Below are 14,458 nucleotides of genomic sequence, written 5' to 3' on the forward strand. Positions count from 1 at the left end.
TAAACCCGGGGGGGAAAAAGTAGATGATTTTTTTTAACCAAATGATCATCATTTTCTGGTTGTGTATTAAAGCCTTACGCTTCTTCTATTGAACAAATACATGGAATTTCATTATACATTTATGAAATTATTGATAATTGTCACAGACACAATAATAATTAGCATAATTTAAAAACAAAACATGATTTTTTTTAAACATCTTGTGTTTCTGCAGTTAAAAGTGGTAGCGACCAAGATTTATAGAAATCTGTTTATTTAAAAAATTACCATTCATAGAGTATAGCAGCTTTACTCACTGAAATTTTACAAATAAATAACAACTAAGGCAAAGTGTAAAAAAGGACTCGACTTCACTAAATGTACAAATTAATAGACATTAAAATGGCAGTGTTTCAGAATACAGCCAAATAATGTGGCACAGTGGAAACTAAAACCGAATGTAAACTGAATAAAAGTACTTTATAAATGTCATTCACAGTGAGAGGTTACAGAGTCTTCTCGGAGGAAAACCCTGCCATGCCAATTTCACACTCTTTCCTATCGTCTGGCGCTCTTAAATCTCCTTCCTGTTGTTCATCTGGTTCTTCTTCCTCAGTCCTGTCTTCCTCCTCACCTTCCCCTTCATGCATGGCCTCTTTGCTCATCTTTGGGCCTTTGCAGATTTTTAGGTGGCGTGTCAGATGGTATTTGGTGAGGAAGCCCTTGTTGCATTTTTCACAGATGAAGTCCCTTTTCCCGTCATGGGAATTGAGGTGCTTCTTTAAATGATCTGTTTTGAGGAACTGCTTGTTGCACTTCGGGCATGTGATCTGACGGTCTCTGTCGGAAAACAGACATAAAGGTGATGTTCGCTCGTTCACGAACAGAAAGAAAGAAATAAAAAGTGTGCTAACAGCCCTATGATCACACTAGTAAGCAACTGTTAATTTTCTATATAAAAATGCAGGATCATAAAATAAATAAATAAATAAATAAATAATACACGTCCTTACAGGGAATGTGAATACATGTGCTGCTTAAGATCCTGTTTCCTGTTAAACGTCTTGTCACAATGGTCACACTTGATGTTCTTGATTCCTGTGTGAATGACCATGTGAGACTCTACGTGGGCTTTCTGGGTATATGATTTTCCACACACACTGCACCTGAAGTTCTTCTGACCTTTAGAATGAAATTAGATCGCATCATTATACAGCAACAAACAAAATCTTTTACCATGTCTATTGTCCTTGATTGAGGGGTGCCAAAATATTTGGGCAGCATATTTCTGCTAACAGAATAAGATTCGGTACCTGTGTGAATCCTCAAATGCATCCTCAGGTTACTAGAGTCGCTGAAGGCTTTGCTGCAGTAGCTGCACTTGTGTGGCCTCACGCCCATGTGACCCATGAAGTGCACGTTGAGTTTGGTGGAGGTCGTGAATGCTCGTGAGCAAAGGTTGCACTTAAATTTCCTTTCTCTGCCGTGACGCTGAACAATTCCGTCGAGACCGCCACCGTTGGACTCAACCTCACCCTGAGCCTGGCACTGCCACGATGGGGATGAGGTGACACTGGCGGCCTCACTCGCCAGCTTCTCCTGAGGGTGAGGCAGACTGTGGACTCTGTGACTGGGGTCTTCATGGGAGGGGCTGTGGCTGTGTGCGTGGCTGCTGAGATGAGACTTGAACTCAGAGAAGGAGGTGCATTCTTTTCCACAGTGGCAGATTTGACCCTCTGGAACAAGTGGTATGCCTGAGAAATTACAGGAAAACAGGTTTTTGCTTTAAGTGATCTGTTTGAGGAGCGTCTGTATAACCAAAGCATGCGTAACACAATTAATAAATATGTAAGATAGGACTGGAAATATTTCAGGAGATCACCAGTTAGTGTCCTGACTAGAGGTCCACCGACTCATCGGTTTTGCCGATTAATCGGTAATGATGGCTGATTGCTGGAAATATCGCCAAAAATCCATACAGATAGTTTTTCCAGGGTTGCGTCTTAAAAGGTCCGTTGTCATTATACAGTACGAGAGCGGCCTCTAGAGGCGACTCACTAATGCCACGTGCCGTTTATGGGCATACTTGTGATTCCAAGAGGAGTCGAATTACTGGACACCATGCACACCAGCTCTGCTTTCTTTATCATAATTTGAGGCTTCTTAACTTTTAATAATAAAATAGAAGTAGAAATTGATCATGTTATACTTGAATAGCTTGCAGATTTTATTAACAGGACTAGTTAAGTTTCTCCTGTTTCATAAGTTCAGATTTTGTTGTTATTTGAAGTCTATTATTATTTTTTAATGTTTCTTTTTGTTTCAGTCTGAATGCGTCTTTTATTTTCCTCAATATTCATGAATATAATTAATATATTAATATGACTTTTCTGCAATCTGTTTTTACTGATTAATTTCATTTAATGCTGCTTTACATTTCATTTCACTTAATATACAACAATCTTTTTTCCCCCCTTCTTTTTTATTTTTTCTTTATTTTTTTATTTTAATGTTTTACTGTGAGCAACTGCAACCAAACAATTTTCCTATGAGATCAATAAAGTATTTTACTTCTGATATTATTTCATGTATCAAATTTTTATGATTCAATACAGTTCTTTTTTGTAATAAAAGTTTAGTAATAATTTGCATAGAATGTTATGCTTGTTTGTTTTTTCATCCAGTATTTTATTTTTTTAAACTATCGGCTGGTTAAACGGTTATTGGCAAGTACGGTCCAACCTAGCTATTGCTATTGATCAACAGTTAATCCTATCACATCTACCACAAAACTGCTCATGATGTCTGGATGAGAGGGGCACGTTCTCTCACCTTAAATTTTTTAAAAAAATCTCACCTTAAAAAAATGGCAAATCTGAACCTCCTGGCAGAGATGTTAAAAAAAATAAGAAATAAATTCCTAAACCTCAAGCTGCAAAATAGTTTTAAAACACCAGATTATACTTTGATAAGAACTGTTCTGAGATATTTCTAATATTTATTCAATATTAATACAGTGAGTGTGAAAGTTTCTTTGGTGAATGCAGACCAGGATTCTGTCTTACCCAGCTGTCTGCTGTATTCCCTGCTGTAGTAGAAAAGCAGCTCGTGCTCGGGGAGGATCTCTCTGGACGTGCAGAAGAACAGCTTCCCGTTATCAATATATGCCACCAGATTCTGCTCATCTGTTGTCCTGTTTAAAAAATAAATCAAGGTGATTGACAGAAAAATCTCTAGGACGTCTTGATTTAATGAGGCGTGTGGTCACGGTACCTTGCTTTTCTAACAAACATCATCCAGTTGCATTCATTTTCATCTGTTGTCACTATACAGAACTCCAAGATGTTGTTGTGGAACATCTGGAAAAAAACAAAAACAAATATGGAATAGAAATATATTAAATAGAAAAAGGTCAATGAACTAATTACTAGGAATTACTAGTTAAATTTGTAACATTTTTAGTTTTTTGAATGAGGTTTTTTCCAACCTTCCAGAGTTGAGGGGTGTCTTTTTCCGTCCAACCTGAAAGATCAACGCTGCTGCAGTTCTGTCCAATCATTGGGCCGAAGCAGGTCCTGCTGGGAATCATCTCCCGTGCAAACACACCTGAGGAGATTACAGTGTCAGAGCTTTAACAGTCTGACGTAACACTACATATCTTTGACATTACGCTCATTCGTACAACATTAAAATCTTCACTGACCGTTAGGCTCATCAGCCATAGACACACGCAGGCACAGTGGGCGGGGCAAAGAGAGGCGAGCTCTGCTCTGAATGGGCGTGTCTGGGACAAAAGTGACTGGTCCGTGTTCGGGACAATCGGAGTTGTACGAGCGCTCACATAAAGTGCACCCTAAAGACAAGTCCATGACAGGAAAGCGTTTATAACAAACAATTTACAGACAAAAATATATATATTTTTAAATAATGCTTTGTTAATTAAAAACAGTGACAATAGTTTTAGAAGTCATTTACTATTTAATGTCAATAAGATTTTCAGACAGTATTGTTTTTAACGCTATGCGAGACAGAAACCAGAATGTTTTCTGAATCTTTAAAGCAATTTAAATGTACATTTGTTGTTTAGCTTACAAATGGTGAAAGTTGCGGTCATGTTCTCCTTGTTTGCAGTGGCGTTCTCCAGCTGTAGCGTGGAGTTAACCAGGACCAGACTGTTGTCCGGGCCAAGAGCGACCTCTGCGGTGATTGGGGACACGTTTACGGGCTCCAGGCCCATGCCTGCGCTGTGTAGTGTTACAGGTTCGAGCTGAGTCTGTGGTGCCATGGCACTGGTGAGCACCACGCTGACCACACCAGAGTTTATCTCAGCGTTAGTGTGTAAAGCTTCACTCAGAGTTCCTTGAGCTCCGGTTCCTGAGCTGCTCCCTACACGTCCGCTCATGTGCTCCTGCTCCATCACCACGGGCAGCTCCAGTCCGGATCCATGTAGCGCCATGACGCCCCCCTCCAGGCTCTCATGTGGTTGATTCCTGCTTCCAAGTGGCTGCTGTGTGTCTGTACTCACAACTACTCCATCCATGGTTGCCAGATTTTCTCCCATCCCATCAGGAGACATGGGGCTGTTTACTCGTGATTCCATCGAAAGCCCAGTGGCGTCCAGCTGCACCTCGTGAGCGCCGCCCTGGTGGAGGTCAGCCTCCCGGGAGTCTATAGACACCAGGCCTTGTTCTAAATGTCCGCTTGGGCCGCTGTAGGGGTCGAGGGATGAAGGGTTGTTGTTGGAGACAGACAGAGTGGCATCCATGTTGAGGCTGCTGGGGTGGATGTACTGTGGAGGGGGACGATCGGCCAAATACGACAAAATACCTAAAAAGGCATAAAAAAAAAATAAATTAAGAATGCACATTTAAAATCTTTAAATTGTTATTGATTGTCTTTATTTTATTGCTGAATTCTTTGTTTTTATTTGCTTATTACGTTCAATAATTTATAGTCACGTGTCAGGTTACATGCCATGCATGCTATAGGGTTCTAAAAGAGAGGGGTGACTCAAATCCCATAAGCAGGCTGTAGGCTCATTACAAGATCTATACACTCCAGCAAGCCCTATGTAAGAATCCAAGTGTGTTTTGTTGATCTCCACCCAACACCCTTTCCCTTTAGTGTTTGTAATCTCAAACAGGATCTTTTAACCAGATGGTGGTATGAACAACTCAAATTCTGTCTAGATAAATTGAAAATGTGACAGCATATCTGGTAGAATAGCTGTGTTTGGGGATATCATGAAGCCTTGTTCCAACAGAAATAAGTAAGTAGTTTTTTACATATAACTTAAAAAAAAAGAATCAGATTTGACCCTAACACAATATAAGGGTCATATCCCAGGTTGCCACTACTTGTCCCTTGAGCAATGTCCTTAACCCTCAACTGGTCATTTGTAAATCGCTCTGAATGAAGGTGTTTGATAAATGTTATACATGTAAATGTAGAAAAAAATATTACATGATATTTTTGTCTACCACCTCTCCATTTTGCTGAAACCAGTGTCTATAGTGTTTTACCTGGGAGGATGTGTCTGAAGTAGCTGCTCTCCAGGTGAGGGTATGGTGGAGGAGGCAGAGTGTAGTTCCTCTCTGGAATACCACACATTACTCCTCTGTCTCCTAGAGGCCCCATGGGTAACATCAGGGACAGTGCAGAGGGCAGGGGTCCGAGAGACGGCCCGAGGCTCGGTATAGCAACCGGCATTCCTGTGATAAGAGGCAGAGAGAAATATCTTTAATATTCTAATCCCACAAATGCTTTTACATTCATAACTTATTACAGTAACTTCATACAAAACTAATGTACTCATGGTTTATGTGTATATTATATTATGTGCTGCAATATATGACATTATTTTTATCCATTTATAGTGAATTGTCTTTTTAAAATTATTTGGGAAAATATAGAATCCGCTTCAGGGTTGCTAACAGTACAAGTATCATGACTGTTTATTTTCCTATAACAACATGACACAGCGTTTTTTTATTTGTATTTCTTGAATTAATAGTCACATGCTCTAACCTGGAGTGGTGATTGGGTTGTGACTGTGAGTGGGTGAGGTAGGGAGGACCAGATGACTGGCACTGACAGAGGGCACACTGAGTTGGTCCATGCCCACCGGGCTGAGGTTCATGTCGTTCATTCTGAGCAGAAATAAACAAGAATAAATCTTGTATAGGAAAGGGTGAGACAGTAAGGGGTGGGAGTGAGACCACATTAGCAACTTGTGCTTGTTAATATCATGAACAGCAGCCACACTAATTCCTTTCCAGTTGTGTTACACCTCATGAAGATCAGTAGATGCCTGCAAACATCCCGAAACATCTAGAGATGCACCAGCGCCTTCTGGATTCCACTTCATGTAGAGTTTGGGCATTGGAACTCTTTGAATGTTTGAAGGCTCTGGCATGGAGAAGCTGGTGTTGGATCTGTGATGATCTCAAATGTTGAACTATTTTATGAGTTGCTCAGTAGCTCCTGGTTCCACAAAGTTCACTGACTGTATAAGATTGTAGAAAGGACATTACTCATAATCTCACACTCCAGTGTTTAGTACTGTTTTAATATATATAATCACACCCTTGATATCACCCAAATGATGATGGGGTCCCCTATTGAGTCTGGTTTTTCGTAAGGTTTCTTCCTAATAATGTCTAAGGGAGTTTTTTCTTGTCACAGTCACCATGGCTGCTCGTCAGGAATAAAGACAGACAGTGTCCATTGTGAAAAGTGCTATAAATATAAACTTGAAAACTCAGAGGTGGCAAAGAGGAGTGAGAGCATATGTTGGGGTGGCAAAGGGGGGCTCAGAAGAACACTGAGGGGTGTCGGGGGTGGTAGAGCACACTAAGCAGTGGCAAATCTTATTGTAAGCTTGGATATGCTTCTGGGAACAATTTACCCTCAATAAACCTGCACAGCATCATACAAACACACAAATCATGAACATTACTCAGTAATAATACCCTAAATAAACATCTTAACCATTGTAAACATGTAAATAACATCAGAGCAGCAAGGCTTACCTGAAAGGGTGTGGTTGCTAACAGCACTACGAGTTCTAGTTACATTTTCACAACAAAAAATATATTTTGTTTAGTGAAAATGTTAAATCCAGCACTGTATTACACTGAAATAACCAGGCATGCATGCAGGATAAATGCACTGGATTTTCTTTAAGCCTGCAACAATCTTGTGTTCAACTCAGCACTACACAATCCAAAGAATTCACACACATATTAACGCATTTACATATACTTATAATCCGGTCTTAATACTCGATTTTTTTCCATTTATATATATTAAAAAGGAAACAATAATATGGCCAAAAGACAAGCGAGACTCGAAAATTGGTGAAAAAAAGCACTTCTCTTCCACAATAAAAGACCTAAACGAATCATTAAACGCTCATTTTTAAATAAAAAAAAGATAGAATCTTTTATTTTTTAAACCGGATCTTTACGCCCCCTACATACCGGAAGTGAACCGGAAGTGAAAGAATACATCGCTGAAAAACCTGCTGTGTAATCTTGCCTCTGCACCGGCGCTATAGAAAAGCTTAATAAAATAATAATATAACAAATCAGTAAAAATGCCGGATTATTTAGGAACCGAGCAGCGTAAGGTTAAAGAGGAGGAAAAAGAGGACGAGCCAATTCGAGGTAAATAAAAATCTAAAGCAATAAAATGTTAGCATTGTATCTAGCTAGCATCCACCGCTACGTCGCTAAAATGCATACAGTCATAGATACCCTTATTTGTTGTGTTCCCTCTGATATACAAGTTAAAACAATCTATAATAATATGAAAATTATTAATTTATAGGCACGAAAAATGACTCAATTGTGATCGTTGCTACGTAACTGACGTTAAATAAGTCTAAACAACTACTTATCGTTGGGTGCCCCCTATGTTTCTAAATGGAAATGTGTACATTATATTAGTCCATATTTGCAAAAGTATTCAACTTATATCTAAGTCCTTATTCAAAATATTGGAGCATTCCAGGTCTTCTTTGTTATCTAATTAATAATAGACACCCCTTTCTAAAAAAAAATAAATACAAAAAAACGAATTAAGCCGATTGTATCTGATTAGAGGAAAACTTTAACATGTTCATATGGATTCCAGTAAGGAAATAATTTAATTAATATTTTTTTGTGTTCTGTCTTTTATATTTTGTCATTCAGTTGTTTTGTTGTAAACATGTACAGTGGTGTGAAAAAGTGATTGCCATCTTCCTGATTTTTTATTTTATTTTTTTGCATGTTTGTCACACTTTAATGGTTCAGATCATCAAACTAATTTAAGTATTAGTAAAAGATAACAAGTGAAAACAACATGCTGTTTTTAAATGAAGGTTTTTCTTATTGAGAGAAAACAAAATCCAAAACCACATGGTCCTGTGTGAAAGTGTTTTCCTCCTGTTAAAACTGGTCTTTTACACAATTTCTCTAGCCACAACCTGGTTACTGCCACACCTGTTCACAATCAATACATCTCTTAAATAGGACCTGCCTGACAAAGTGAAGTGGACCAAAAGATCCTCAAAAGCTAGACATTGTGTCGAGATCCAAAGAAATTCAGAAACAAACGAGAAAGAAAGTAGTAATTGAGATCTAGTAAAAAGATCTATAAAAGTAAAACCGCATTTCAGAAATAAAACATCATACCAACAGTAAAATATGGTGGTGGTAGTGTGATGGTCTGGGGCCGTTTTGCTGCTTCAGGAACCGGAAGACTTGTTGTGATAAATGGAACCATGAATTCTGCTGTTTACCAAAAAATCCTGAAGGAGAAAATCCTGCCATCAGTTTGTGACTTCAAGCTGAAGCGAACTTAAGTTCTGCAGCAGGACAATGATTCAAAACACACCAGCAAGTCCACCTCTGAATGGATGAAGAAAACCAAAATGAAGACTTTGGAGTGGCCTAGTCAATGTCCTGACCTGAATTCTATTGAGATGCTGTGGCATGACCTTAAACCCTCCAATGTGGCTGAATTACAACAATTCTATATAGATGAGGGACCAAAATTCCAACACAGCGCTATAACAGACTCAATGCAAGTTATCGGAAACTCTTGATTGCAGTTGTTGCTGCTAAAGGGGGCACAACGAGTTATTAGTTTTAGGGGGCAAACACCAGGCCATGTAGTTTTGGATTTTGTTCCCCCTTAATAATAGAAACCTTATCTTGTGTTATCTTTTAATAATATTTCAATTAGTTGAATTTAGTTGAAATTAGCTGAAACATTAAACTGTGAAAAACATGCAAAAAAAAAAAATATATATATATAAATCCAGAAGGGGGCAAACACTTTTTCACACCACTATTTCAGTCTGTCTTGTTAAAGCTACTGCTGTCTAATACCTGTATGTTAATTGTGCATTGATGATTTACTAAATTGGATAGATAATTCTCATAATCTCAGGCAAACGGCAATAAACCTGAGTTTGATACCGATTCTGATTCAGGATAAAGTGCAGTTATACGACTTTACTGTTAAGGACCAGAACTAGATTCATCTTGGTCAAGAAAGTATTAATCTGTTCAAATGTATTATATATATATATATATATATATATATATATATATATATATATATATATATATATATATATATATATATATATATATATATATATATATATATATATATATATATATATATATATATATATATATATATATATATATATATATATATATATACATACATATACAGACAGACAGACAGACAGATATATATATAGACAGACAGACAGACAGACAGACAGACAGACAGACAGACAGACAGACAGATAGATATATATATATATATATATATATATATATATATAGATATATATATAGATATATATAGATATATATAGATATATATAGATACCCATACACAAACATTTGCTTGAGAAAATTCTGGAGACAGAATAAAATGTGTGTTTGTATATTGTGAAATAATCAAGTTGTCAATGCTGTTTTCAATATCTTGGAAGGACAGGACGTAAAATACTATAGCTGATTAAATGTATGGATTATTTTAGAAATTCCTTTTTTTGTTTGTTTGTTTTTTAATAAATTTTTTTTCCCCCTTTACTGTAAAATTATTCAAATAAAATAAGCAATTTATTTATGTGAAGTGAAATTGAATGAAGTCTGCATTAAGGCTTTAAAATTTTTATTAATTGTTTAACAAAAACATTTTACTGGCACATAATACTGTTGCTTCCTCACACTTTGTTTGTGTATCATAAGTATGTCTTTAATTATCAGAAAATAATATTTCATAGAAATTGATCTCTCGTACTATAAGGTAGCTGAAAGGAAAGACAATCAATCAAATCTCATGGAATTTAAGATTAAATTAATTGATTTTGGTGTTGTGTGTTTGACTCGATATTTATTATTTTTTAGCTTTGGATGAAGGAGACATCGCTCTTCTAAAGACTTACGTGAGTACCCTTTTAATTGCAGGCATCAATACAACGTACACTGTCGTGAACGATTAAAGTTGATCGAGCATTTGTTGATGTACAGGGCCAGAGCACGTATTCTCGTCAGATCAAGCAAGTAGAGGATGACATCCAGCAGCTCCTCAAGAAGATTAATGAGCTCACAGGTAGGTGTGAGTGCAGACGGAAATGGTTCAGATAGATGGAGAAATGTCCGGTGTTGTGGTAAAATGTGTGCTTGGTTTGCACAGGCATTAAGGAGTCAGATACGGGTTTGGCTCCACCTGCGCTGTGGGACCTTGCTGCTGATAAACAGACGCTGCAGAGTGAACAGCCACTGCAGGTGGCCAGGTACAATCTACACACAGATTGTAATTTCTACATGTTCCTGAAAAGTTAAGACTGTTTGGATTAGATTCATTTATTAGATACATTTTTTACACTTTCAGTCAACAGTTTGAAAACACAAATGTGTGTGTGTGTGTGTGTGAGAGACGGGGGGCTGATATACACACTGTGAGACTAAATACAGTTGGCAAATATCTTTTTTTTCTTGAAGTGTTAGTGAAATATCAAGAAAGGGAGAAGAGAAGGAGAGCACAGAGGAAAAAACCCAAATATGGCTGAAAAACAAAATGACTACAGACTAGCACGTTTAAAATAGGAAATGAAATAACTCCTCAGCCTCCTGTACATTTAATCCTGACAGATCTTCAGGATGTGCTGTAGTGAAGCTGAGTCTCTGTTAGCACATCACAGATCACAAACACCCAGTGATTCACATCCACTCCAGTATAACGTCTTCCTAATACACGTCATGCTGTTACTTTCCTGACTGTTTAGGTGCACCAAGATCATCAACGCTGACTCAGAGGATCCGAAATACATTATTAACGTGAAGCAGTTCGCCAAGTTCGTGGTGGATCTGAGTGATCAGGTCGCCCCGACTGATATTGAGGAGGGAATGAGAGTTGGGTATGTGCAAAAAAAAAAGCAAAACAATCACAATGTGGTTGTTATACGTTTGCTGTAAATCTGCCTTTTCCCCCCTCTTTTGTTATTTAGTGTTGACAGAAACAAGTACCAGATCCACATCCCACTGCCACCCAAAATCGACCCCACTGTGACTATGATGCAGGTGAGAAACCGGTCCAGAATCAGCACTGTGTCCTACACTGTCATGCTGTTTACAGTGGTGCAGTTATTGTAAATGGTGGTTTTCTAGATACATCAGTTATTTCTACCTATTTACTAGGTATCTATTTATTTGCTTATCCTTCTCTTTAAATTCTACTTTAGATAACGTTTTTAAAATTTCATTTAATATTTTATACAAGAGGTCGACAGATATCTAGATTGGCTCGTACTTGCCGATAACCAATTAATTAACTCTCAGTTAAAAAAATTAAAATAAAAAATTAATAAATAAATAATACACTCCATGGAAAATAGTACTGAACTTTATTACAACAATAAAAAAAAACAGTACTGAATTATAAAAATTTACAAAATGAAAAATATGAATAGATTAATGTATAAGAATAATTGTATAATTTATAAACGGTAAATAATAAATATCATCTTCGTGCAGCCCGCAGTCTCGCGTTTAAAAACAAACTGCACATGGCGTCAGTGATTCGCCTCTAGAGGCCGCTCTCTGTAATGGCCAGCAACGGACACAAGCTGGAAAAATGGTAAAATCGATATGGATTTGATCGGTATTATAGTTCCAGCAATCAACTACCAATTAATCTTGACTGCCGATGCTGTAGTAACAGTATAGTGCAAAAGAATACATGAATCTGGATTTTGATATGAATAAATGTGTGTAACAGGTGGAGGAGAAGCCGGACGTGACCTACAGCGATGTGGGCGGTTGTAAAGAGCAGATTGAGAAGCTCAGGGAAGTGGTGGAGACCCCTCTGCTGCATGTAGGCCATCGTTTAATAATATAAAAAATATTAATCTTGTACATGTAATTTCCGTCTTTGTGCTGCTTTTCGCTCTGAACCCGCTTCTTTTTTCCCATTTAGCCGGAGCGCTTTGTGAACCTGGGTATCGAGCCTCCTAAAGGTGTGCTGCTGTTCGGACCCCCAGGAACAGGGAAAACCCTATGCGCTCGTGCTGTGGCCAACCGCACCGATGCCTGCTTCATCAGAGTTATCGGCTCTGAGCTGGTCCAGAAGTATGTGGGAGAGGTGAGCATGTCGCTGCTTTACACTCAGACAACCTCATTCTGACAATCCAGATGTGGCGTCTTTAACGGAACTTGTTTTGCCTTTAGGGAGCTCGAATGGTTCGGGAACTGTTCGAGATGGCCAGGACCAAGAAGGCGTGCCTTATCTTCTTTGATGAAATAGATGCTATTGGAGGTAACGATTCCTATTAATCACTTAGGACTGACTTTAGTATTTCACTTTTTGAAATCTGGAATAATTGACAGATGTTTTCCAGACCCTCAAAAGCTCTGCCTCCTTCCCCTTAACACTACTAATCTATCTTCGTGACTAAGACGCTTTGATGCGACGGTAAACGAAGGGTCAATAACTCAAAATAAATGTTATCAGTATGCACGTGACTTGCAGTACACATTCTACAACATAGTTCACATCGTTCAGGTAGATTAGTCATTTTTAGGCCAATTGAACTGATTCCCAGCCACATTTACGAACCTCTGACACAGGATCTTCAAGGGCCCTTAGTGTATCTATAAAGTAAATGACAGAGGTTTTTTTTTTTTATTGGGACTTATTACTGTGATTAGTATGTTTAATCAAAGTACAACCTCAACCCTTGCTTTATACGGGTTAATTATTGGGAGTTGTTTTTGACGCTCTGGTGTAACCCCCCTGTGCAGGAGCGCGTTTCGATGACGGCGCTGGAGGAGACAATGAGGTTCAAAGGACCATGCTGGAGCTCATCAACCAGCTGGATGGCTTCGATCCCAGAGGAAACATCAAGGTCCTGATGGCCACCAACCGACCCGACACCCTTGACCCCGCTCTCATGAGACCTGGTCGTTTGGACCGAAAGATCGAATTCAGCCTGCCGGACCTGGAGGTGAGGATAATTTCTTTTTCAGCAGAAAAACTGTGTTGTTAGAATGTATCTGGATTATAGACTGTAATTTATGATTGAATGCACAATAATGAGGAAAAACCTTAGAGGCATGATAGAGCTGCTGCTTTATGAAAATTGTCTGATTTATTCTCTGGTGTCAATTTAAAAAAAAAACATTTAAAAACCATCTATGGGGAATATGAAATATTTGAATGCCCAAGAAACTCTTAGTGATACCATGTTCATTTAAATCAAATCTCACACCTGATTGGCCCAAATCGACTGACTGAGATTAAATTTTAATCAGAAAAAGACGTTTTAAAAAAATAACGTATTTATTGCCATGTTAACAAGCCACTAGTTTAAATAGAGCCCTTCAATCCTTCGACACTTATTTTCTCCCCCAGGGCCGCACTCACATCTTCAAGATTCACGCTCGCTCCATGAGCGTAGAGCGAGACATCCGATTTGAGCTGCTGGCGCGCCTTTGTCCCAACAGCACAGGTACGGCTGCTGTTATACATTTCTTTACTTATTTCTGAAACTAAAATCCCAGACTGAGTAAAATTGTCGTCTAGGTGCGGAGATCCGGAGCGTGTGCACCGAGGCAGGAATGTTCGCCATCAGAGCTCGCAGGAAAATCGCCACAGAGAAAGATTTCCTTGAAGCCGTGAACAAAGTCATTAAATCCTATGCCAAGTTCAGCGCAACCCCTCGATACATGACCTACAACTAAGACTACTTTTCTTCTCTCTCTCTCTCTCTCTCTCTCTCCTGTACAAGAGCAACAAAACGTGAATTTCTCATTGTTTTTTTTTTCTTTAGTGTTATAATTAAAATAAAAATGTACCACCTTTATTCCAATGTTCCTGAGTGAATCTGTGCATTGATTAAAAAAAATGAAGAAAAACCATTTTATATTGATATATTTTCCTTTTATTATTCAAAATAGCTCTAAAAAGC

General features: G+C 38.2%; 2 protein-coding genes across 4 annotated transcripts; one reads left to right on the forward strand and one right to left on the reverse strand.

The window, feature by feature from the left end:
* Positions 1 to 236: 236 nt before the first annotated feature.
* On the reverse strand, positions 237 to 7,350 carry prdm4 (PR domain containing 4). 3 transcript variants are annotated; one of them, XM_046872765.1, is made up of 12 exons: positions 7,011 to 7,350; positions 6,269 to 6,484; positions 6,007 to 6,128; positions 5,502 to 5,690; positions 4,072 to 4,806; positions 3,683 to 3,832; positions 3,467 to 3,585; positions 3,253 to 3,338; positions 3,045 to 3,172; positions 1,293 to 1,733; positions 993 to 1,161; positions 237 to 819 (listed from the first exon to the last, which is right to left on the reverse strand). In XM_046872765.1, the coding sequence occupies exons 2-12, from the start codon at positions 6,307 to 6,309 to the stop codon at positions 486 to 488; spliced, it is 2,514 nt and encodes an 837-aa protein (XP_046728721.1). In that variant the 5' UTR covers positions 6,310 to 6,484; positions 7,011 to 7,350; the 3' UTR covers positions 237 to 485. The 3 variants fall into 3 exon arrangements, with proteins under 3 accessions (XP_046728721.1, XP_046728722.1, XP_046728720.1); XM_046872766.1 differs by lacking the exon at positions 6,269 to 6,484; XM_046872764.1 differs by having other exon boundaries at positions 6,007 to 6,484.
* Positions 7,351 to 7,463: 113 nt separating this feature from the next.
* On the forward strand, positions 7,464 to 14,353 carry psmc2 (proteasome 26S subunit, ATPase 2). The gene is made up of 12 exons (XM_046873250.1): positions 7,464 to 7,646; positions 10,398 to 10,435; positions 10,521 to 10,602; positions 10,687 to 10,786; positions 11,279 to 11,410; positions 11,501 to 11,573; positions 12,271 to 12,366; positions 12,469 to 12,633; positions 12,720 to 12,807; positions 13,293 to 13,495; positions 13,903 to 13,999; positions 14,074 to 14,353. Exons 1-12 carry the CDS (start codon positions 7,577 to 7,579, stop codon positions 14,229 to 14,231), a joined length of 1,302 nt encoding a protein of 433 aa, XP_046729206.1. The 5' UTR covers positions 7,464 to 7,576; the 3' UTR covers positions 14,232 to 14,353.
* The last annotated feature ends 105 nt before the right edge of the window (positions 14,354 to 14,458 follow it).

This window comes from Silurus meridionalis, chromosome 18 (genome assembly GCF_014805685.1).
Source record: "Silurus meridionalis isolate SWU-2019-XX chromosome 18, ASM1480568v1, whole genome shotgun sequence".
Lineage (NCBI taxonomy): Eukaryota > Metazoa > Chordata > Actinopteri > Siluriformes > Siluridae > Silurus > Silurus meridionalis.